The sequence below is a fragment of the Aptenodytes patagonicus genome, unplaced genomic scaffold (genome assembly GCF_965638725.1).
Source record: "Aptenodytes patagonicus unplaced genomic scaffold, bAptPat1.pri.cur scaffold_143, whole genome shotgun sequence".
NCBI lineage: Eukaryota > Metazoa > Chordata > Aves > Sphenisciformes > Spheniscidae > Aptenodytes > Aptenodytes patagonicus.
In genome coordinates, this window is record NW_027472085.1 from 1,676 (window position 1) to 24,696 (window position 23,021).

The following is a 23,021-nucleotide window of genomic DNA, read 5'->3' on the forward strand; positions in this document are numbered from 1 at the left end:
CAGGAGATGATGGGTGCCAAGATGGGTCCAGGAGGACCAAGAGGACCAGGAGATGATGGGTGCCAAGGTGGGTCCAGGAGGACCAAGAGGACCAGGAGATGATGGGTGCCAAGATGGGTCCAGGAGGACCAAGAGGACCAGGAGATGATGGGTGCCAAGGTGGGTCCAGGAGGAGCAGGGAGATGATGAGCACCAAGATAGGTGGAGGAGAAGCAGACGATGGGTGCCAAGATGGGTCCAGGAGGACCAAGAGGACCAGGAGATGATGGGTGCCAAGGTGGGTCCAGGAGGAGCAGGAGATGATGAGCACCAAGATAGGTGGAGGAGAAGCAGACGATGGGTGCCAAGATGAGTCCAGGAGGACCAAGAGGAGCAGGAGATGATGGGTGCCAAGCTGAGTCCAGGAGGACCAAGAGGACCAGGAGATGATGGGTGCCAAGATGGGTCCAGGAGGAGCAGGAGATGACGAGCGCCAAGATGGGTGGAGGAGAAGCAGACGATGGGTGCCAAGATGGGTGGAGGAGAAGCAGGAGATGATGGGTGCCAAGCTGGGTCCAGGAGGACCAAGAGGACCAGGAGATGATGGGTGCCAAGATGGGTCCAGGAGGAGCAGGAGATGATGGGTGCCAAGATGGGTCCAGGAGGACCAAGAGGACCAGGAGATGATGGGTGCCAAGGTGGGTCCAGGAGGACCAAGAGGACCAGGAGATGATGGGTGCCAAGATGGATCCAGGAGGACCAGGAGATGATGAGCGCCAAGATGGGTGGAGGAGAAGCAGATGATGGGTGCCAAGATGGGTGGAGGAGAAGCAGGAGATGATGGGTGTCAAGATGGGTCCAGGAGGACCAAGAGGACCAGGAGATGATGGGTGCCAAGATGGGTCCAGGAGGACCAGGAGATGATGGGTGCCAAGATGGGTGGAGGAGAAGCAGATGATGGGTGCCAAGATGGGTGGAGGAGAAGCAGATGATGGGTGCCAAGATGGGTCCAGGAGGACCAAGAGGACCCGGAGATGATGGGTGCCAAGATGGGTCCAGGAGGACCAGGAGATGATGGGTGCCAAGATGGGTCCAGGAGGACCAAGAGGACCAGGAGATGATGGGTGCCAAGATGGGTTGGAGGAGAAGCAGGAGATGATGAGCACCAAGATAGGTGGAGGAGAAGCAGACGATGGGTGCCAAGATGGGTCCAGGAGGACCAAGAGGAGCAGGAGATGATGGGTGCCAAGCTGAGTCCAGGAGGACCAAGAGGACCAGGAGATGATGGGTGCCAAGATGGATCCAGGAGGAGCAGGAGATGATGAGCGCCAAGATGGGTGGAGGAGAAGCAGACGATGGGTGCCAAGATGGGTGGAGGAGAAGCAGGAGATGATGGGTGTCAAGATGGGTCCAGGAGGACCAAGAGGACCAGGAGATGATGGGTGCCAAGATGGGTCCAGGAGGACCAGGAGATGATGGGTGCCAAGATGGGTCCAGGAGGACCAAGAGGACCAGGAGATGATGGGTGCCAAGGTGGGTCCAGGAGGAGCAGGAGATGATGAGCACCAAGATAGGTGGAGGAGAAGCAGACGATGGGTGCCAAGATGGGTCCAGGAGGACCAAGAGGACCAGGAGATGATGGGTGCCAAGATGGGTCCAGGAGGACCAAGAGGACCAGGAGATGATGGGTGCCAAGATGGATCCAGGAGGACCAGGAGATGATGAGCGCCAAGATGGGTGGAGGAGAAGCAGATGATGGGTGCCAAGATGGGTGGAGGAGAAGCAGGAGATGATGGGTGCCAAGGTGGGTCCAGGAGGACCAAGAGGACCAGGAGATGATGGGTGCCAAGATGGGTCCAGGAGGACCAGGAGATGATGGGTGCCAAGATGGGTGGAGAGAAGCAGATGATGGGTGCCAAGATGGGTGGAGGAGAAGCAGATGACGGGTGCCAAGATGGGTCCAGGAGGACCAAGAGGACCAGGAGATGATGGGTGCCAAGATGGGTCCAGGAGGACCAGGAGATGATGGGTGCCAAGATGGGTCCAGGAGGACCAGGAAATGATGGGTGCCAAGATGGGTCCAGGAGGACCAGGAGATGATGGGTGCCAAGATGGGTGGAGGAGAAGCAGATGATGGGTGCCAAGATGGGTCCAGGAGGACCAAGAGGACCAGGAGATGATGGGTGCCAAGATGGGTCCAGGAGGACCAGGAGATGATGGGTGCCAAGATGGGTCCAGGAGGACCAGGAGATGATGGGTGCCAAGATGGCTTGGGCAGGACCAGGAGATGATGGGTGCCAAGATGTGTCCAGCAGGGTCAAGCAGAGATGATGGGTGCCAAGATGAGTTTGGCAGGACTGGGAGGAGATGACGGGCACCAAGATGGGTCCAGGAGAAACAGGAGATGATGGCTGCCAAGGTGGGTCCCACAGGAGGAGATGATGGGTGCCAAGATGTGTCCACCAGGGCCAAGCAGAGATGATGGGTGGCAAGATGAGTTGGGCAGGACCAGGAGGAGATGATGGGCACCGAGATGGGTCCAGTAGGGTCAAGCAGAGATGACGGGCACCAGGATGGGTCCAGAGAAGCAGGAGGAGATGATGGGTGCCAAGATGTGTCCACCAGGGCCAAGCAGAGTCGATGGGTGCCAAGATGGTTTGCGCAGGACCAGGAGGAGATGACGGGCTCCAAGGTGGGTCCAGGAGGAGCAGCAGGACATGACAGATGTCAAGATGTGTCCAGCAGGATAAAGCAGAGATGATGGGCACCAAGATAGGTCCAGCCGGAGCAGAAGGAGATGATGGATGCCAAGACGGGTCCGGGAGAACCAGGAGAAGATGACGGGCACCAAGATGGGTCCAGGAGAACCAGAAGATGACGGGCACCAAGATGGGTCCAGCATGAGCAGGAGATGATGGGTACTGAGATGTTTTGGGCAGGGCCAAGCAGAGATGACGGGCATCAAGATGGTTCCAGGAGAACCAGGAGGACACGACGGGTGCCAAGATGGGTCCAGCAGGGCCAAGCGGAGATGACAGGATGCCAAAACGGGTTGGGCAGGACCAGGAGAAGATGACGGGCACCAAAACGGGCCCAGCAGGGCCAAGCAGAGGTGACGGGCACCAAGATGGGTTGGGCAGGACCAGGAGGAGATGACGGGCACCAAAACAGGTCCAGGAGAAGCAGGGGGAGATAATGAGAGCCAAGATAGGTCCAGCAGGAGCAGGAGGACGTGACCGGTGCCGAGATGGGGTGGGCAGGACCAGGAGGCGATGACGGGCACCAAGGTGGGTCCAGCAGGAGCAGGAGGAGATGATGGACGCCGAGATGGGTCCAGGAGGACCAAGCGGAGATTACGGGTGCCGAGATGGGGTGGGCAGGACCCGGCACGGATGATGGGTGCCAAGATGAGTCCAGCAGGGCCAGGCAGAGACGACTGGGGTCGGGATGGGTCCTTCAAGGCCAGGAGCAGACGACAGGTCCAGCAGGGCCAAGCAGACACGGTGGGTGCCGAGACAGGTCCTTTGGGGCCCGGTGGTGCCCATGTGCGGCGAAGACGGGTCCGGTGCGCTGCCAGGGACGGGCACCGTGACGCGCGCGGGCAGCGACCTGCCTGCCCGGCTCCTCCAGCGCCCCAGGACGGGCGACCGGCCACAACGAGCCACCCGGGGCAGGGCAGCTCCCGAAGGGACCCCCAGCACCCACCCCTGGCTGCACCCAGCTCCGCCGCGAGATGCACCCCGGTGGTGCCGGCGGTCTCCTTCCCTGCGGGCTGGGACTCTCCCGGCACCGGGACGTTTGTCACTCCGGTCCCCCACGTGCCACGTTCTTCCGGGTGCTCGACGCCTGCTCAGCTCAGCACCGATGGCTCCTCCCGGCCCTGGAGGTGCTCCCTGCCCCACGGCTGCCCCACGGCTGCCCCACGGCTCTGCTCTCAGCCAGCGACCCAACCCCAACAGAGATGGGGGGGGGGGACGACACGACACACCCGTTTGACTCCCCCCATCCCTGCCCAACCTCTCCCCGTCCCCCACGCCGTCCCCCACTCCCCGGGTCCCCGCTGCCACCCACGGCCACACAGGACACCCGGGCTGGGAATGCCCCACCTCTCCCCCCCACCCCCCCCCACCCCAGGGAGCCGGGGTGCTCCTCGCCTGCTCTGTGGGTGCTGGGGACCCCCAAAGCGGCCGATCCCTCCGGCCGGCGAAGAGGTGGGCAGTGAGATGGCCGGAGGGTCGGGACGGGGCATGGGGAACGGTCCCGTGTCCCGCTGGAGGACGGGCAGAGGCGGCGGGGGGGGGGGCGGGGGGCGGAACGGGACGGAGGCGGGCAGGGTGCCGCGGCGTCAGGGTGGAGGTGGGGGGACGGACAACGGTGGGACGGGACGAGCCACCCAGCACCCTCCTTCTGCGGGGTCCGGCTTGTGCTCCTCGGCCGAGCGGGGTCGGAGGGGAGGGGGCTCATTGGCGGCGGTGGAGGGGGGACACACGGGACGGGACGGACACGGGACACGACGACTCGGTGGCGGCTGCTATAGGACGCCCTCCATGAAGCTGGTGTCGAGGTGCTGGATGAGCACCCGGATGAAGGACATCTCCTTGCGGGTGTTCTCGAAGATGATCCGCGGGTCGTCCGACTGGCAGCGCAGGCAGTTGGGGGCCATCACCATGGCCAGGTTATTGACGTCCATCTTGGTGACGGCCACGTTGGCCGGCTGCACGAACACCTGGGGCGGGAGGAGGAAGGCGGGGGGGGGTGATGGGGTGGCGGGAGACGGGCGGAGGGTCCCCGTGGACCTTCTGGTTCTTGGATGAGATGAGGGGTCACCACGTGGGTGACACCCCCCCCCCCCCTCCCACGGCAACTTGGGGAACCCAAAGCCACCTCAAGAGAGGCAAGCAGGCTGGGAGGCAGCCCCGGGGGGGGGTGGTGGGGGGACACGACACGGGGCGGGGGGGGGGTCCCGGCCGTACCTGTAGGAAGCGGATGAGGTAGCACAGCACCATTTTGTTGATCCTGGGCAGAGAGTGGACGACGGCGATGGCCGCCTCGGGGTTCTCGTAGTGGGTGATGCACTGCTCGTAAAACTCGTGGGGGATCAGCGGCTCCTCCAGCTCCCGGTACCAGAGCTTCAGCAGGGAGGCTGGGGGGGGGGGGGGGGCGGTGGCGGCGAAGATGGGGAGATGTCAGACCCGGTGGGTGAAGGGCCTGATCCTCCACACCCCCCCCCCCCGCACAGTGCCCTGGGGGTCCTACCGGGAACGTGGGGGTCCTCCAAGCCGGTGGGGATCTTCCACTGGTCCACCTGCAGCTTGAGCGCGTTGACCTCGTCGATGTCACCGGGGACTCTGCCGGGGGGGAAGAGACGTCGGTCCCCAAGCAGGAGATGGGGACCCACCTGCCTAACACCCACCCCCCCCGCCCCGGGCTTTTGGGGAGGGGGGTCCCCCTGGGTGCACGCGGGGCTCAAGGAGAGCCAAGAGGGGACATCAGCTGGGGATGGAGCCATTTTGGGACCCGGTTGCTGCCCCACAGGGACGCGGCATCCTGCTGCCACATGGGGCAGGGGCTGCGTGCAGACCCCAACGCGACTCTGGTGGGCACCAGAGAACGGGCATGACCCTGCCGCGGAGAAATCCCCACGGCCCTGGAGCAAGAGAAGTTGGGGGGGGGGGGGGGGCCGTGCTCTGCTCCGCGGGAGGAGGAAGGCACCCGTGGGGACGCGGGGAGGGGGGGCAGCTGCCCCATAAGGAGGTGACTCGTTCTGGCTTCCCCCGTGAGGAGGTCCGGGCTGCCACCATCCCCTGGGGTTACTCCCCGCCAGCCGTAGGTGGCTTTACCTGAAGATGCCCTCGGTCTGGTCCCCGTTGAGCGCCAGGACCTCCTCGGAGAGGCGGGTCTGCACCCAGGGCAGCTGCCGGTCGGGGTACCGCTCCTTCTGCATGTTGATGATGTCCTGCAGGGAGCTGCCGAACATGGAAGGGTTGAAGACGGCGTTCTTGGCGTGGCGGATCTCCTCGATGTTTGGCTTCTTCAGGCCCTGTGAAAGACAAAGAGAGGCCACCGGCGCCGTCAGGAACTGCGGCCGGCGGTCCCCGCAGCCGGGACGGGCGTGCCGGGTCCTGCTCCACGCCGGCACCCCGTGGCCGAGCTCCAGGGCTGGTTGCGTTGCATCCGGAACCCATCGCGCGGGAGACCGGCACAGACACGGACAGCGGATGGAGCCACGGACGAACTCCAGCCAACTCGGCCAAGGTCTCCGGTGGCACCGCGTGCCAGAAGCTCAGTGCCGAAATGCGGCCGGTGGGCAGGTACCTCCACCCACCATCTTGATTCGAAAGCGAATCCAGCCCTGGGGACTCTCCCCGCGGTGCTTGGCAGGACCCCCACGCTCTGCCGCGGGGCCGCGGCCGCGCCGGAGCGTCTACACCAACCAGCCGTTGTAGGGATGAGGATGAGCCACGGCTCTGGGATGCTTCCGGAAAGCGGAGCACCCGCACCGCGGTTGGTTTACCCACGCCTGCTTGAAGCGGGAGCACCGGCACCGGATCCTGTGCGGTGCAGGGCGAGGGGAAACCTCCGGGCTCCCTCTCCGGCTGGGCTGGTGGTTGGGTCACAGGAGGGCACTGCTGTCCTTCCTGCCGCGCAGGAGACGTGCCCGGTCATGGCGGGAAGCAGCGGACACGCGCGCGGCGGGATGCGGAAGAGGAGATGGATGGAGCGGACACGCGCGCGGCGGGATGCGGAAGGGCTGGATGCAGCCGACGTGCGCGCGTGGTGGGATGGAGAAGAGGAGACGGACGCAGCTCCCCGATGGCTGGATCCGGCCCAGCGTCTCCCGTCCAGGCAGAGTCGAGACAGAAGGAGCTGCCCCGGCCGCGCCTCAAGCCGCCGGCGGGGTCCGGGTCCTCGATCGCTCCCGTCTTCAAAGGTCAGCAGGATACGGCCATCGATGAGCCCTTGGTGAGCTCCCACCGCCGGGCCTTGTCTCAGGAGACGTTGCCGGGAGGAGCCGAGCTGCCGCGGACCGAGGAGGGGTCCCGCCGTCTCTTCTCTAACCCCGCGAAACCAGGAGGGGGAAACTGAGGCAGCCGTGGCGGTGGTGGGGCCATGAAGAGCACCCCAGGCTGTAAATTAATCCCTATCCGGGCTGTTTTATTAAATAAATCAGCCGCCGCCCTGACGGCAGCGATGGGCCCCGGGATGGATCCGGCTCGGCGAGCTGCCGCGGTGATGGAGAGCTGGGAAGAGCGGGAAAGCTGGGGAGAGGGGAGCTGCTGGGGCGTCCTTTGGACTCCTCGACCCGCTTTTGCTCCCAGGATCATTTCCTCAATCCCTGCTCGGTCCCTTGGCCACGGGCAGGTTTGGGAAGGACCTGGTGGCCTCCGGAGGGTCCCCAGAAGGTCCCCGGGAGGGACGCGGTGACGGGCAAACCGTGCTGCAGATGCCCGGAGCGTGTTCACCACGGGTCTGGCACAAGCTGCCACGCCGTTCCCACCACCCTCCGGCTTCGTCCTTCCTCCAGACCCCATCCCCAAATCCCGGCGGCCCCTTCGGCGGTGCCGGCCGGGGCTGGGGGGGCCGCCCACCGCCGCCCGCCCCCCCCCCCCCCCCCCCGTTGCCCAACGGTTGGACGATACCTTCTTGGCTCCCGTCAGAGCCGCCTTCTGCAGCTTGTTGTAGCAGTACTTGGCGTAAGTGCTTATCGCCACCCCTGCAAGAGAAAACGGGGGGGGGGGGGGGGGGGCATCAGCTCTGGCTCATGGGGGGGGGGGGTGGGCGTCATGGGGGGGGTGGGGGGGGCGGATCTGTCCCCTGCCAGGGTGGGGGTGAAGCTCGTTCCGGCTCCAGGAGGGTGTCAGGATCCCCCCCCCCAGGATGCGGGGCAGCGCCGGTGCTGCTCCATCACCACTCCTGGGGGGGGGGGGGAGTGGTTTGAGGAGGGACGGGAGGGACGGGGTCGTGTCCCCCCCCCCCCCCACCGGACAGCAGTCACCCCACCTTGCAGGGGGGTGTCCCCATAACTTCACCCGCTCCCCAAGAGCCTCAGACCTTGGAGGAGCCACGTCCTCCTACCCCACCTAACGTGGAGCCTTGGAGCCCCCCTCGGCTCCATCCTCCGGCTCTCGGGGCCGATTTGTCACCCCGCGGCCGTCGCTTCCACCGTCCGTCCCCCGTCCCCCCCCTGCCCCCCCTTACACCATCCGTCCTCTCCTCCTGAGGCCACCACTTCCACCCTCATCCCTCTCCGCACCATCCGGCCTCTCCTCCTGACGCGCTTCAACGAGGAGGTGGCACCCTCGACCCTTGGAGCACCCCCAAGCCACCAACGGGGCTCATCCCAAGGGAGACGCTCCAGCCAAGAACCCCGGAGACCCGGCGGAACCTTCCGGACCACCCCGGAAGACGCTGGCAGCCCCACAGATTCTTCCAAGAGCCTCAAAATAGGCAAATTGAACAAAAAAAATTCCATCCTCCGGGACCTTCTCTCCTTCCGTAACTTCGAAACCACGGCGCCAGCACCGGTCCTGCCGTCCTGGCGCATCCCGAACCCGGCACGCCGGTGAGAACGGTCCAGGAGCTAAAAATGTGTTTTTCCTCGTTAATATTGGTGCAAAAGAGGGGGGAAAAAAAAAACCAACCCGGCTCCTGGAGAAAAGCCAGCGGCCGGCAGCCGCTCCGCCGTCCCGACCCCTCCCCGACGGGCGCTTCTTGGTTAAAACCAAATCTGGGGAATCGGCATCATCTACTTTTCCCTCTGTCCCAGGTGTCGTTGTCTTCAAAGGGTTTCTCCGATGGTTTTTCGATGCAGTAAACGCTTGGGGGGGAGGGGGGGGGGCGTGTTGTGGAGGGGGGGGGCCGCAGGTCTGAAGCCGCCCCGAAGGAGGAGGCTTGGGGGGATATATCGAACACTGTGTTCAGTTTTGGGCCCCTCACTCCAAGAAGGACGTCGAGGTGCTGGAGCGTGTCCAGAGAAGGGCAACGAGGCTGGTGAGGGGTCTGGAGAACAAGTCTGATGAGGAGCGGCTGAGGGAACTGGGGTTGTTCAGCCTGGAGAAGAGGAGGCTGAGGGGAGACCTCATTGCTCTCTACAACCACCTGAAAGGAGGTTGTAGCGAGGGGGGGGTCGGTCTCTTCTCCCAAGTAACAAGCGATAGGACGAGGGGAAACGGCCTCAAGTTGCGCCAGGGGAGGTTTAGGTGGGATATTGGGAAAAATGTCTTCACCAAAAGGGTTGTCGAGCGCTGGAAGAGGCTGCCCGGGGCAGTGGTGGAGTCCCCGTCCCTGGAGGTATCTAAGAGCCGTGTGGACGTGGCGCTGAGGGACACGGTTTAGTGGACATGGTGGTGTTGGGTCGACGGTTGGACTCGATGATCTTAGAGGTCTTTTCCAACCTCAATGATTCTATGATTCTATGATATCCAGGACCGGGTGACCTCAAAGCTGGCGCCCGTTCACGGAAGAACGGTTTGGGTCGGAAGGGACCTTTGAAGGCCGTCTTCGTCCAACCCCCGCCCCCGTCCGCCGCGGGCAGGGACGTCTTCCACTAGAGCAGGTTCCTTCTTCGGATGCAGCCCGGGAGACGATCGGCTTCCCGGCCTGCGAGCGCACGTTGCCGGCTCACGTCCCTGTTTGTCACCCGCCGGCGTCCCCGAATTCCTTCTCCACTCTCCATCCCTTCGTCCCCCCAGTTCCCCTGGCGGGTTGCCCCCACCCAGGTGCAGGACCTTGCCCTTGGCCTGGTTGAACCCCCATGAGGTTCCACGCCGGCCCCGCTTCTCCAGCTCGTCCCGGGGTCCCTCAGGCGGCTCGACCCCCACCGCTCGGCTCGGTGTCGTCTCCGAACTTGCCGAGGGCGCGCTCGATCCCACCGTCAACACCCCCCAACCCCCCCCCCCAAAAAAACCCCAGAGGGATGCCGGGAAAAGGGGCTCATCCCACGGCCGCCCGCCCCACCGGTGACGGCCGCGGCACCGAGGATGCTCCTGCCCGCCGCGGGGTCATCCGTCAAGACACCGAGAAAACCCGCCGGCACCGTCTCGGTGGCTCCGCCTAACGAAACTCCTGCCTTCCCCCTCCTGTTAATTGCTGTTAAATGTAGCCTTTATATACAGCATATGTGTATATTCTATTATAATATAATAGTATATATTTTATATAATAATTTTATTATAGGTATCGCGTTATAAATACATTATTATATTTGTAATAAAATAATATAATAATATATTTATAACAAAATGATTTTATAAGCTATTTTACAATTTCTTTTATAGATAATTAATTATATATTTATATATATTTATATTATATTATATATAATAGTATATATTTATAGATAGCATCATATATAGCATTATATGCTTATCTGTAACATCATATAATATATATATAACATTATCTTATAAATATTATATAGCATTATATTTGTATGAAATGCTATATACAACGTTATATATAATTGTATAAAACTATATATATATTTTATATATAGAATATATAATAATATATTATATATAATATATTATATTATATAAAATATATCATATAAAATATATAATATATTATAATATATAAATACATAATATAATATAATATATTATATAATATATATTATAATAATATATTATATATACTATATATTATATAAAATACATACTATATATTATATAATATATAATATACAATACACATATATAATAATATACACTATATATTCTATATAAGGTTATATATATTTATCTGTACCGTTACAGATAATATTCTACACGTCGGTGTCTATTTACGACATCTTCTCTCCCCACCGCCCGTGTTACAGAGGACACGCGGGGTGCACGACACGGCGTCCCCCTGCACGTCCCCCCGTAAGGTTCCGCCTAACGGGGTGCCGTCCCCTCTTCGGCTGCGCCGCCGTCCACCGCCCACGGCACCGGGGGGACGACGGGCGAGCTATTCCCCCGCAGCGCCCGGCGCCGACGGCCGTTTCTTGCCGGACGCCGCCTTCCGAACCGACGACGACGTTCCTCTCCCACCGGCGGCCCAGACGCCCTCGCCGGTGTCCCCCCCCAACCCCCCCGGGGGTGTGTGTGTGTGTGTGTGTGTGTGTGTGAGTGGGTGTTTTTTTTTGCCCCTCTGCCCCGCGCCCCCCGCCCCTCCAAGCGTCCCGGCAGCCAGCAGCGCCGAGGGGGAGCGGGGTGCGGGGGGCGAAGGGCGGAGGAGGAGGAGGAGGAGGAGGAGGAGGAGGAGGAGGAAGAGGAGGGCTACCAGGGCCAAGAGAAAGAAGCCCCAAGCGAGCGGTGACACGGCCCCTACCATCGTGCTCTTCGATATGGGGCTTGGGTTTCTTTCTCAATTTGGACTTCTTCTTATTGGTCCTTTCCAGGATTTCTTTAATGTGCTGGGTCACTGGGGAACAAACAAAGCGATGAAGACAAGGGAGCGGGCGGGAGGGGGAGCATGAACGTCAGAGCGGGGCCGAGAACGGGCCCCGGGAACCAAACCGCAGGCGGGAAGCAGGAGGGACAGGCGGGAAGGTGGGAGGACGACAGCGAGGATGGGGGAGGCCAGAGTGGAAACGGAGAGTGGCCGGAAGGCGACCGAAAGGGGGAAAAAGGCATAAAAGAACCCGAAAGTAAAAAGGCAACAAAAGAAAAAGAGGTGAAAATGAGAAGTAAATAAAACAGAAGCGAAAATGAAAACAAGAGTAAAACAGAAGGGGAAGTAAAAAAATGAAAACGAGAAAGAAAAACGGATAAAATGAAAATGAAAATGAAAAATACGGAAAATGAAAATGAAAATAAATATAAATGAAAATAAAAATGGAACAAAATATAAATGAAAATGAAAACAAATAAAATGAAAATGAAAATGAAAAATGAATAAAATGAAAATGAAAAATAAAATGAAAATGAAAATAAAAACGGAACAAAATATAAATGAAAACAAAAATAAATAAAATGAAAATGAAAAATAAATAAAATGAAAATGAAAATAAAAATGAAAAATAAATAAAATGAAAATGAAAATAAATAAAATGAAAATGAAAATGAAAAATGAATAAAATGAAAATGAAAATGAAAATGAAAATGAAAAATAAAATGAAAACGAAAATAAGAACGGAACAAAATGTAAATGACAACAAAAATAAATAAAATGAAAATGAAAATAAAAATGAAAATGAAAAATAAATAAAATGAAAATGAAAATAAAAGTAAAATAAATCTAAATGAAAATGAAAATAAAAATTGAACAAAACATAAATGAAAATGAAAATAAATAAAATGAAAATGAAAATGAAAATGAAAAATAAAATGAAAATGAAAATAAATATAAATGCAAATGAAAATAAAAATGGAACAAAATATAAATGAAAATGAAAAATAAAATGAAAATGAAAAGAAAAATAAAATAAATATAAATGCAAATGCAAATGAAAATGGAACAAAATATAAATGAAAACGAAAATAAAATGAAAATTAAAATGAAAATAAAAAGGAAATAAAATGAAAATGAAATAAAACTGAAACCGAAATTAAAAATAAAAATGAACGTGAAAATAAAGAACAAAACCCAGTCGGGCGACGCCTGGCGGGGCCGGGTGGCCGAGCACGGCTGGAGCGGAGCTGAGCGCAGGCACGCTGCTGACGCGGGGCGTAGGGGGGGACCCTCTCCCATCGGAGCGCCGGTTTTTGCTGCCGGCAGGCCGAATCCGGCGTGAGCGCGGCGATGGCGATGAAATGAGCTTGACACCTCTGCTGCGGGCAGGCCGGGGCGGGGGGGGGGGACACGACAGGACACGGACACGGGCAGCCCCCAGCCCTCCCAGCCCCTGCTGTGCCGCGACGGGGGGAGGTCTCCCCTGCCTGGTGGTACCTACCCGTGTGCTGGCCCCGACCCGTCCCGCCGGCACCGGAGCCGGCTGCCCGTCCTGCCCCGCCGCCTTCGGGGATGCTCTTGCGCGCGGGGCTTTCTCACCCGCCCTACGGCTTTCCCCGTGGACACCTCGGTTGGGTCCATCTCGCGTTGTCCCCAAGCTGGGCAGGTCCACCACGCCTCCACGTGACGCCGGTGTCCCCCAGACGTCCCTGCCTGCTCCCTGGGGAGCCGAAGGGCACCCGAAAACAACCAGAACCGTTCCAGCTCCGTCTCCCGAGGCTGCCTGGCCAACTGCGAAAACCCGGGACCTCCCCGGGACCCCCACCTCTGCCTCATCCACCACCCCACTGCAAGATGGCACCAACCCATGGGGTGCGGGGATACCCAACCCTCCAGCCGCGCCGCGGGTGGCCAGCAGGCGGCATCCCCTCCCGCCAGCCTCAGGGCAGGCACCGACCATCCCCGCGCCCCTGCCAGACCGGATCCCATCACCCGCGAGACAAGTGCCAGCGGTGAAGGAGCGGGGACGGCCGAGCCCAGGACTGGAGAGGGCCTCCTACAATCCCCACCCGTTTGGGGTCAAATAGCCAAAACTTAGGTCTCTTCTATCTGCTGTGACCAAAAACCACCTCGGGAGCTGGGAATCAAGCTGGCTCCCCTTCCAGCACGGTTTTTTTTTTGATCTGAAGCTACTCGAGAAGCCAGAAGCATCTGGAGATGGTGATGGTGAAATCACAGAATCATAGAATGGTTTGGGTTGGAAGGGACCTCTAACGGTGCCCTCACGGGCCAGAAGAAGTCCCGGGAACTCTCGCTTACGGCCACCCCCGGTGGAGGTGACGCTGAGCCTGCAGCAAAGGTATCAAAGCTCATTTCGTGTTGGGTCTCATGCTGGATTTCCGTGCGCCGGGGAGGAAAGGCCGGCGGTAAAGGCACCACCGCGCTCGCTGCACCTCCGGGAGGGCTGTTGGATGAGTTCCTCGCCCACCTTTCAACAAGGAGACTCATGGATGCGAAGGGGAAAGGAACAAAATAACAAATAAATGGGTTGCAACGTCAGCAGGGGCAAAAGCCACCGGGCAGCGGTTTCTCTCTTACCTTTAGTGTCATTCACCGGATCCATGTGCCTGTAAATATATCCTTCTAGGTAGGAATGGAATTTGGGTGTGGGTGGGAAAAAGGCCAAACAAATGGCCATGAGCTCCCAGCCCCGGGCCAGGCTCTCGTAACGGAAGTTCTCGGTGGTCTGCCGGCACAGCTGGATGTAGAGCTCGTCTCTCAGACCCTGCATGCTCCAGCCTTTGGTGGCGATCTCCAAGGCCACGTTGAGTTGGTCCGTCTTGGCCCGCCGGTCCCCCATGTACATCTGAATCAGTTTAAATATTTCGCACGCCTCCTTCTTGACGTTGCGGTCGTTGGTCATGATCATGGGTTTCTTGATGGACTCGCTGCTCCAGGCCAGCATGTTAGCGATGGACACCTTCCTGCGGAAGAGCCCTTGGGTGTGCTTGTTGAAGTGCTTGGAGGCCCAGTTCTCAATGTCCGTCTCCGAGGAGGGCTTCCGCAGGTTGAAGGTGGGGAAGACACAGCTGGCGCTAGGCATCATGTTCCTGGTCTGTCTGCTGCTTTCAAACTGGGCGCAGGCACCGAGATCCTCCGACTAGGAGACAACAGCCAGACAAGTCCATGTTACTAACAGCATGGCCACACCACCAAACCAACCAACCAACCAACCAACCAATCAACAAACCAACCAACCAACCAACCAACCAACAAACCAACCAATGAACCAACCAACCAACCAACCAACCAATCAACAAACCAACCAACCAACCAACCAACCAACAAACCAACCAATGAACCAACCAACCAACCAACCAACCAATCAACAAACCAAGCAACAACCAACCAACCAACAAACCAACCAACAAACGAATCAACAAACCAACCAACCAACAAACCAACCAACCAATCAATCAACAAACCAACCATCAAACCAACCAACCAACAAACCAACCAACGAACCAACGAACCAACCAACCAACCAACCAACCAACCAACGAACCAACAAACCAACCAACCATCAAACCAACCAACCAACCAACGAACCAACCAACCATCAAACCAACCAACCATCAAACCAACCAACCAACCAACGAACCAACCAACCATCAAACCAATGAATCAACCAACCAACCAATCAACCAACCAACCAACAAACCATCGCAGCATCAAGAGGTCACCCCACACTCTCGCCGAAAGCTATGTCCTCTCCAAGGAGCTGCTCCTCAATCCCATCATGGGCAAGTGGAGCCGGTCTGGTGCCAGCGGCCAAGGCTGCTCGAGGCACCGATCGGCATCAGGAGGGAGGGGACCAGTGGGGATAAGCGAAGCCACCTGAAAGCCGATGTGCTGGACTCCCTTCGTGCCCGGCACCCTGGTCACTCAGGCTTTGCATGGACAGAAGGAGGTGGTGGCTATTAGTAACGTGAGGGGAGCAAAGGGCAACTGGCTTCGGGCTCCACCAGTCCTTCGGGCACACTGGGGAGGGGACGCACTCACCTGTAACCAGCCCCCCAAATAATCCCCTCTCCCCAAAGTCACGTTCAAGCATGGTTCTCCAGCGGCCACATACCCAGGAGGAGGCCGGTGGCTCCTCCAAGCCATGAGCGACATGGATGTTGTTTCTTTACATCCCACGTGCAGAGGGACACAAGCTGCCCTGGATCTAACCTCACCTGCAGAGCACCCAGCCGGGAAGGACCTCTGCAGAGAGAAGGGCACCCCTGCAGACCAGTATCCTTCTACTGCTGGAACCAGCACAGCTTATGGGTATCACCCCAGGAGGTGGAGGGACACCCAAACAGCTGATGACCAGCACGGAGGAAGGCAAACAAGGGCACTTGGGATGGACTGCTCCCTGGTCCTGCAGCCAGCCAACGTGGCTTCATTGTCCATCAGCTCGCTCTTCTGCAAGTGCAACGGCTGGGCCAGCGTCACCTGGGCTCGGTGGCCCTGGGGACGTGACTCGTGGGCAGGCAGGAGGCGAGCCCTTCCCTTAGCAGGGAAGAACATGCCACACCATCCAGAGGTGACGTTGCCCTCCCCACCATGCGCAGGGGGACCGTGTTGGTGGCCCCAAGCAGGGACTGCGTGCAAGGTGACCACAGCGGTGCCACGACCTTGGGGCTGGGCTTTAGACGAGGAACAGAAGAAGTTTTCTAGCAGGAGGCGGAACCAAGGTAGAAAGAGCCAGGGCCACGTGGAGGCGGCAAGTCCAGGAAGGGACAAGGAAGCCACCCAAAGAGCCACCAGAGCTGCTGGTAGACAACTGAGCCTCTGCTTCTTCAAACATTTCAAGTTTCTTGTCTCCTCATTCAACAGCTCGTCCCTTCCCAGTGTTGAGGTCTCGTCTTCCCAATGACATCGCTGAGCTCCCATCGTCAGTGACAATAGCAGGGACCTGGCCGTGGGGGCACGGGAGCTTCCCCCGCCGAGGGACCCAGCCCTGCCGTTCCTACGGAGGCCACATCACCCAAAAGGTCCTTCTGTGTCCTCCAACCTGCTGGTCAGCTGAAGGCACGTGGGGCTTTCCGGGTGGAAGGAGATGCAGCTCTAAGGCTTCTCGCCCTGCAGCCATCGCTGCCGTGGCTCTTCCAAAAGCCGGTCCACGAGCTGGGCCACCGCCACGCTGTTCGTCCAGGGCACCCAAGGAGAAGCAAAGGACCACGTCTGCTGGGGACATCAGCCTTCTCCAGCCAAGTCCACCCCAGCGGACAGCGCGGTCAAGCTGGGGAGTGACACAGGCGGCAGAACGTGATGGGTCCTCTGCTGCTAGGGCCAATGTAAAATTAGCTTCAGCCCTAATTAGCAAAGTCCTAAATGAACTTGGGGGAAGCCTAGGGCTACAACAAGGGGATAAGCAATCGGGCGTCAATGGCTGCTGGCCGTCACCTCCTGGCAAGGGGTGACCCTCCTTTTGGCTCGGGGATTAGGGGAACGCTGAAACCCAGAAGCAAACTCAAGCGTGCTGTGGGGGAAGGAAGTCGTGGTGCCACGTGGATGGGGCTCGGACGCATCCCAGTGCGGGGCTGACGTGGGGACGCACCGTCGGTGACACTGGGCACGTCCCCATCGCTTGTGCCACCCCGTCACATCTCCTGTGCACTTCCCTCCTCTGCCAGGTCTCTGCATCTCCCTGTGTGTCATCTCCAGCGTCATTTTGCTCTGGTTTTCTTCTCCGTTTCTGCCACATCTTGCCATCATGGACAGCGTGACAACCCTCCGCACAAAGCTCACCGCCAGGGCCGGCTGCAGGTCTGCGCCCACCGCAAGAGGCTTCCGCTTTGACCAATGTTGAAGGTTGCCCAGTTGATGGGAGCGTAGGAAACCAAATTAAAACCACGTGACAATCTTAGACATGATCATCAAATGGTCTGGGTTGGGGGGGGATCTTCAAAGACCATCCAGTCCAACCCCCCCTGCAATGAGCAGGGACATCTCCCACTAGATCAGGTTGCTCAGAGCCCCGTCCGACCTGACCTTGAACACTTCCAATGATGGGGCATCCACAACTTCTCTGGGCAACCTGGTCCAGCGTCCCACCACCTTGGCTGGAAATCTGCTCTTCCTGGAACGGGTGTCCCTGAGCTTGAGGACAACATCAGACAGGGTCAACCAGACAGAAACGCCCGGGCAGCGGAGAAGAGTCCCACCACATCCTGAGCTCCACGCAGAAGGCACGGGATCACTAATGGTGGCAGCTATTCCTCCTGGCCAACGTGAGCATCCAAAGCGGATTTGGAGCTCTCCAGTTTTGGGTTTGAACCTCCTCGTGCAGCACCGGGTGCCTGGGAACACTTGTGCATGGGGAATTTTCTTCTGCTGCCTTTGGATGCAACGCCCCACCAACTTCCTTACACATTCCCATGGGCAAAAAAGCATTTTCCAGATTATTTGCTGTTTCCCAGGTTTTTGCACATCCAGGGTCTCCCTCGTCCTTGCTGATACCAAGCTCCATCTTCCAGGCAGTTTTCCAGGTCGGATTGTTCTCACCAGGGTAACTATCCCTGCACACGGCGTCATCATCCAGTTTTAAAAAGCCGTTATAGCCTTTCCTCCCGTCCTTACATCAGCACTCGATGCATCCAAAAGCAAATCAAGCCGTCTTATTCTGGAAACCCTTGTCTTCACCTCCCCACCTCCGCAGACCATCTCTGGGCTCCTCTGGCCACGGGGACGCGGGCAGCGTCCCTGTCCTTGCCCGGAGCGGGGTACTACAGGTCAGAGGGGCAGATTTTGGGTGTCGGATGCTGGAGGGGAAAGGACATGGGAGCTGAAAGCCGTAAGCCAGGAGCTGCTGATGGGAAACACCTGATGGGTTGGAAGATGGGCACAGGGGATGCACCAGCTCCAGCAGGTCCAGGTCACGGCCCATGGGGGGCTATCAGCAGCAGGAGGGCTACGCCGTCATGAGAATGGTCTATGGCAGCTGCAGGAGCTCCTCTGGGATGGGAGTTTGGGGCAGGAGGGGTCTCCAGGACCGGGGCAGCTCAGTCCCAGGGAGGGTACAGGCAGCTCAGAGCCCTGGGAAGCAGATCCTGGAAAGCTGGTGTGCTTGTGGCTGTTTCATCCCAGGGTTTTGAGGAACCAGCTTGCTAAGGAGCAACTTCTTTGAGGGACCAGGTTACTAAGGACCAGCTTTGAGGGACCAGCTTGCCAAGGACCAGCTTCTTTGAGGGACCAGCTTGCTAAGGAGCAACTTCTTTGAGGGACCAGCTTGCTAGGGACCAGCTTGCTAAGGACCAGCTTCTATAAGAAAGCAAATCTGGCAGCCAGGTCGGCAGCGCTGTTGATCCCAACGTGCCAGGGAGGAGACCGAGGCAGGATCCGTGTGGGGTGCTGCCTGCGATCAAACGGGACAGCCTGCACCGGCGGGACGAAGCTCCTCAACTTACTGTCAGTCCTCACTGAAAAAAAACTCCTGGAAATTGCCTCGGAGTTACCAGTGGGTCCGGTGACGGGTTCAGCCACCACTTGGATGGCTGGAGCTGGGGTGGTGGGTCAAGACCCCAACTCAAACATGGTGCTGCCTGTTCCTGCTCACCGCGAAAGCCAAGGGCCAGCGGCGCGGCTCCAGCACCTCGAACCGCTACAGCTGGGAACAATCTGGTGAGCAAACCCTCATTTCTGGCAGAGGACGCCTTTGAGAACGGAAGCAGGTGGAGAGAGCAGAAAGGGGCCGATTTTCTTGATGCCGTTTACACACCCTGGCCATCTCCCCTCGCTCTGCAGAAGGGACATCCCTGCTCACGCGTCTCCTCCAGCTGGATGGGGACCAGAGGTGGCATTTTGGGTGTCCCCAGAATCCAGTGCTCTTGCGAGGAAGCTACGAAGCCCAGGCTGAGCCACCGCAGGATTGATAAGGAAAATCTCCTGCACCGCCGCAGTCCGACGGTGCCGTGACGTGAAACGCAAGGAGATGAGTTACTGCAAAGCACACGAGCCCCGTGCATGTGCCGGGAGCACCGAGCACAGCCGGGGATGGGCGCTCAGGGCTCCCCTGGGAGCCGGGTGGGTGCTTGGGGTCCAGGAGCTGGCTCCCACCGAGTGCCAGCCAGACCGAAAGAGGAGAAGCAGCGCCTGAAGCCACGGCACAGGGCCGAGGCTGCCACAGTGCAGAGGTGCCCATGCCGGCACTCGGCGGCTACGAAGGTGCAGGATCACCTGGGGACCATCCCGCTGGATCTGCAGCGGAGGCGGGGATTTAAACCGGCTTTACAAGAAGAAGGAGCCTTATCGGAGAGGGTGGTGGGGACGCTGCGCTGCCACGTGGTTTGGTCTGCCCAACCTGGCGTGGCACCTGAGGAGGCGCCACGCGGCGGGCGAGGGTTGGCGGCGCGGGGCACGCGGCGAAGCCCCCCGACGCCGGGGACATCCCCGAGGACGTTACCTGAGACGGATGCAAGTAGGGCTCAGGGGAGGCCAGGTTGGTCTGCACAGAGACGCTCTTCTCCAGCAGGATCTGGGGGAAGCCCAGCTTCTCGAAGGTGTTCCTCTTCCAGTGCTTGTTCTCCTGCTGCGCCAACGCCTCGTCCTCGCTGAAGGCTCGCACCACCGGACCCGGCATGGGTAAAGGGAGGGCACCGTCGCTCTCGTAGCCCGAACCGTCCTTTTGGGAATCCCAGCTGCTCCGTTGTTTCATGTGGTAGTGGGCTTGCTGAGCTTCCCAAGCCAGGCGCGCCTGTGCCAGGAAGGGCTCGGGGAAGCCCCGCGCCGCCTCCGCCTCCACCGCCTTGCTCTCCGTACGGTTCATCGGTGACCTGTTGGATCCTGGGGTGGCTCGTTCCTCACCCAGCATCTGCTCGCCCAACACCTCCCGGTCCCCTGAGCCGTCCGTGGAGGAGGCGTTGGGGTCGTGGGATAGGGAAGGCTTTCGGCTTTTCCTCTTTCTGGTGGAGGGCGAGTAGCCGGTGGAGGACAAGGTGTCCTGTTGGCTGGACCACGACATGGAGTCCTCGCCCTGGGCCACCTGGCCACCTGTTGGGCCAGGGCAGAAGTCGGGTCCCTCCATGCTGCTGTAGTCACCCGATTTGATCTCCAAGCGTTGGTCCCGGACCAGGCAGGGGCTGTGCTGCAGCGAGTAGGAGCCGCCGATGGGGTTGGGGGAATATTTGTGCCTCAACCCCGTCTTCATCTTAGGGCTGGAGCCCGACTGCTCGACGTAGACCAGTTGCCTGACATACTCCTTGCCAGCGGGGCTGTACTCCAGGCTCATGAACCGGTCGGGACACTTCTGTTTGGTGAGCACCAACTGCTGGTAGGGCGAGTTGGAGCCTTGCTTGGGTGATTGCAGGAAGGGGTGAGGTTTACGGATGGGTGATTTCTGCGGCGAGCCAGCTTTGTAGCTCCCGCTGGCTTCGTACTGCATGTCCACGGGGGGTTCGTCATAGATGGGAGCCTGGTACTCCATGGGGGGTTCCTCGTAGAGGGGGGGCTCGTAGGCGTAGCGGGGCGAGGAGGGTTGCGACTCGCTGGAGTGCTTGCGGTGCTGGGCTTGGAGCGGGGAGCAGAAGGAGTCCCCCCGGCCGAGCAGCGGCGAGCAGCTGCCCACGTGCTCAGCCCTCTTCAAGAAGGGTGACTGCTTCCTCTCTGGGAAGAAAACAGAGTTGTCGGTGTCGGGGGCGAAGGTTTGCAGGTTGGGCGATTGTTGGCCCCCTGAGGGTCGCCGCGAACGGGTGCCCGGTTGGTTTTCGGGTGCGTAGCCGTTGCCTTGGTGCATGAGGAAGCTGGGCTCACGGTCGGTCACCTTGATCAGCATCCGCTCCTTGGTGCCGGCGTTCCATCGCAGGGACGACGTCCTGCGGGGAGAAACACAGCGCCGCCATCAGCGAGCGAAGCCCCCCATGCCCACAGGCGGACAGACGCCCCCATACCGCTGCCCTGGGACCCCCCAGACCCTCGGCCGCAGCAGAGCCCAAAGGATGGACATGCCCAAGCACCCCAAGCCTCTCCCATCAGGTGAAGGGCACGTCGGTGATGGAGAGACCAGTGCATTGCCACTGTCCCAAACTCAGTGGCACCGGCCCGCAGCTCTCCCCGGCTCCCACAGACCTCAGCAACCCTCATGGTGAAGGACGCGCAGGCTGGAAAGCCAAGCCCCGAGAAGCGATGACACCCCTTGGAGCACATCTCTAGGAGACAGCCCTGAATCATCCCTCCCCGCTCGTGCCTTGGTGCTTCTTGGAGCCGAACAGCGACGGAGGAGCGAGCATGGCCACCCGCTGGGGACAAGCTTTGGGGCAGACGTACGTTGGGTGACAGTTTCATGGGTGTTTGGGAACGCAGTCCTTGCAGGGAGCGGGGACCGACCTCCACCACGGTCCCCACCTGGGACCAGCCCCTTGCTGGGATCTCCCATCCCAGGGCGAGAAGGAGAAGCCGCCTATGCACAGCCCCGTCTCTCCCACCTCTTCTTGCTTTCCATTCCTCGCAGCACCCAGGATTAACCCATCTCACCCCCTCCATCCAGCCCCCTGCCCGGGATTAAAACCCTCCTCCGGTTCCCAGCTAGAGCTGAGTTACGTTAAAACCAGGAAAAAATAATAATCCCAAGCATCGTTCCAAAAGAAGTTGAAGGCAAAAACCTTCAGACTTTGCCCCCTCTGCCGCAGAGGGAGCCCACGGTGGGAGGACGGGGCAGGGGACTGAACCTCTGCCCGTGGTTTGGCTCCTGCGGGGACGCTAAATAGCTCGGGGGGGCTTGAAAACACAACCCCGACCCGTGCAGAGATGTCCCAGCCTCACGAAATGCGAACCCCCGTTGCCTTGTACCCTGAGGCCATGGGGCAGCTACTTCTGGCAGCACCGAAGCGGAGTACCGACATGCTGGGGCAGGGAGGGGAGGGACAGCTCAGCCAACTGCCTAAACCCGCATGACGCGTGGACACCTCGGTCTCCAAAGGGACGGAGCACAAGCACCGCAGGAGGTGAAAGCAGCAGCTGCCCTCCGTCCCCTTCATCGCCGAAAAAAGCCCTAGGGCCAGCCCCGGATGGGACGAGCATCTCAGCACGGCTGCGAGGATGCGCACGATGCCCACGGAGAGGCAAGCGGGAGCTGGAACGGTGGTGGCGGATGCCCATGGCTTCCCTGATGCTCGAGCTCACTGCATCCCTCAGCCACTTCGCACCCCGTGCGGTGACGCCCTGCACACTTCCACTGAACGTCTCTCAACGTGGAGCATCCTACGGCATCTTGCTGTTGCGTGACTCGCAGAGACTGTACCTGCACACCCCAAACCCCCGTGGCATCGGGCTGGAAACTGCCTGGTGGAGCCTGTTTTCGTACATACAACGTGCACGTGCGAACAAGCGCCAACGGGGGACCTTCTTAATTCTGAGATGTGAATAATCATCCCCAAATCGCCACCCAACAGGCAGCTTCTGTGGCAGTCCTGGCACGAGCAGGGGTGAAAGCTCAGCCGGGCAATGTGCCGAGCGTGCCAGGAGCTCACCCGAGCAGGGTTCAGCAGGGACCAACTCATCCACAAGTGAAAAAACCCTGGAGCCTGCAACCAGAGCCAGGAGGAGACCTCCTTCACCTCTACCTGAAGTCCATCTTCCCGTTAAGGCATTTGATAGTCCTGGTGGGTAACATCTCCTCCGAA

The 23,021-nt window shown here is 59.0% G+C and overlaps 1 protein-coding gene across 3 annotated transcripts in view; it reads right to left on the bottom strand.

The window, feature by feature from the left end:
- Nucleotides 1–4,344: 4,344 nt before the first annotated feature.
- The window catches only part of ARHGAP39 (Rho GTPase activating protein 39), a 155,179-nt gene continuing 136,502 nt past the window's right edge, over nt 4,345–23,021 (bottom strand). For 2 of the 3 annotated variants that reach the window (XM_076363854.1, XM_076363853.1), the window contains 7 exons: nt 19,808–21,215; nt 13,954–14,515; nt 7,620–7,693; nt 5,820–6,019; nt 5,236–5,327; nt 4,953–5,122; nt 4,345–4,705 (listed from right to left, as the gene is read on the bottom strand). In XM_076363854.1, coding sequence (XP_076219969.1) covers nt 4,511–4,705; nt 4,953–5,122; nt 5,236–5,327; nt 5,820–6,019; nt 7,620–7,693; nt 13,954–14,515; nt 19,808–21,215 — 2,701 coding nt within the window. In that variant the 3' untranslated portion in view covers nt 4,345–4,510. Of the gene's footprint in view, nt 4,706–4,952; nt 5,123–5,235; nt 5,328–5,819; nt 6,020–7,619; nt 7,694–11,292; nt 11,386–13,953; nt 14,516–19,807; nt 21,216–23,021 lie in introns of all 3 variants that reach the window. The other variant, XM_076363855.1, reaches the window with a different exon arrangement.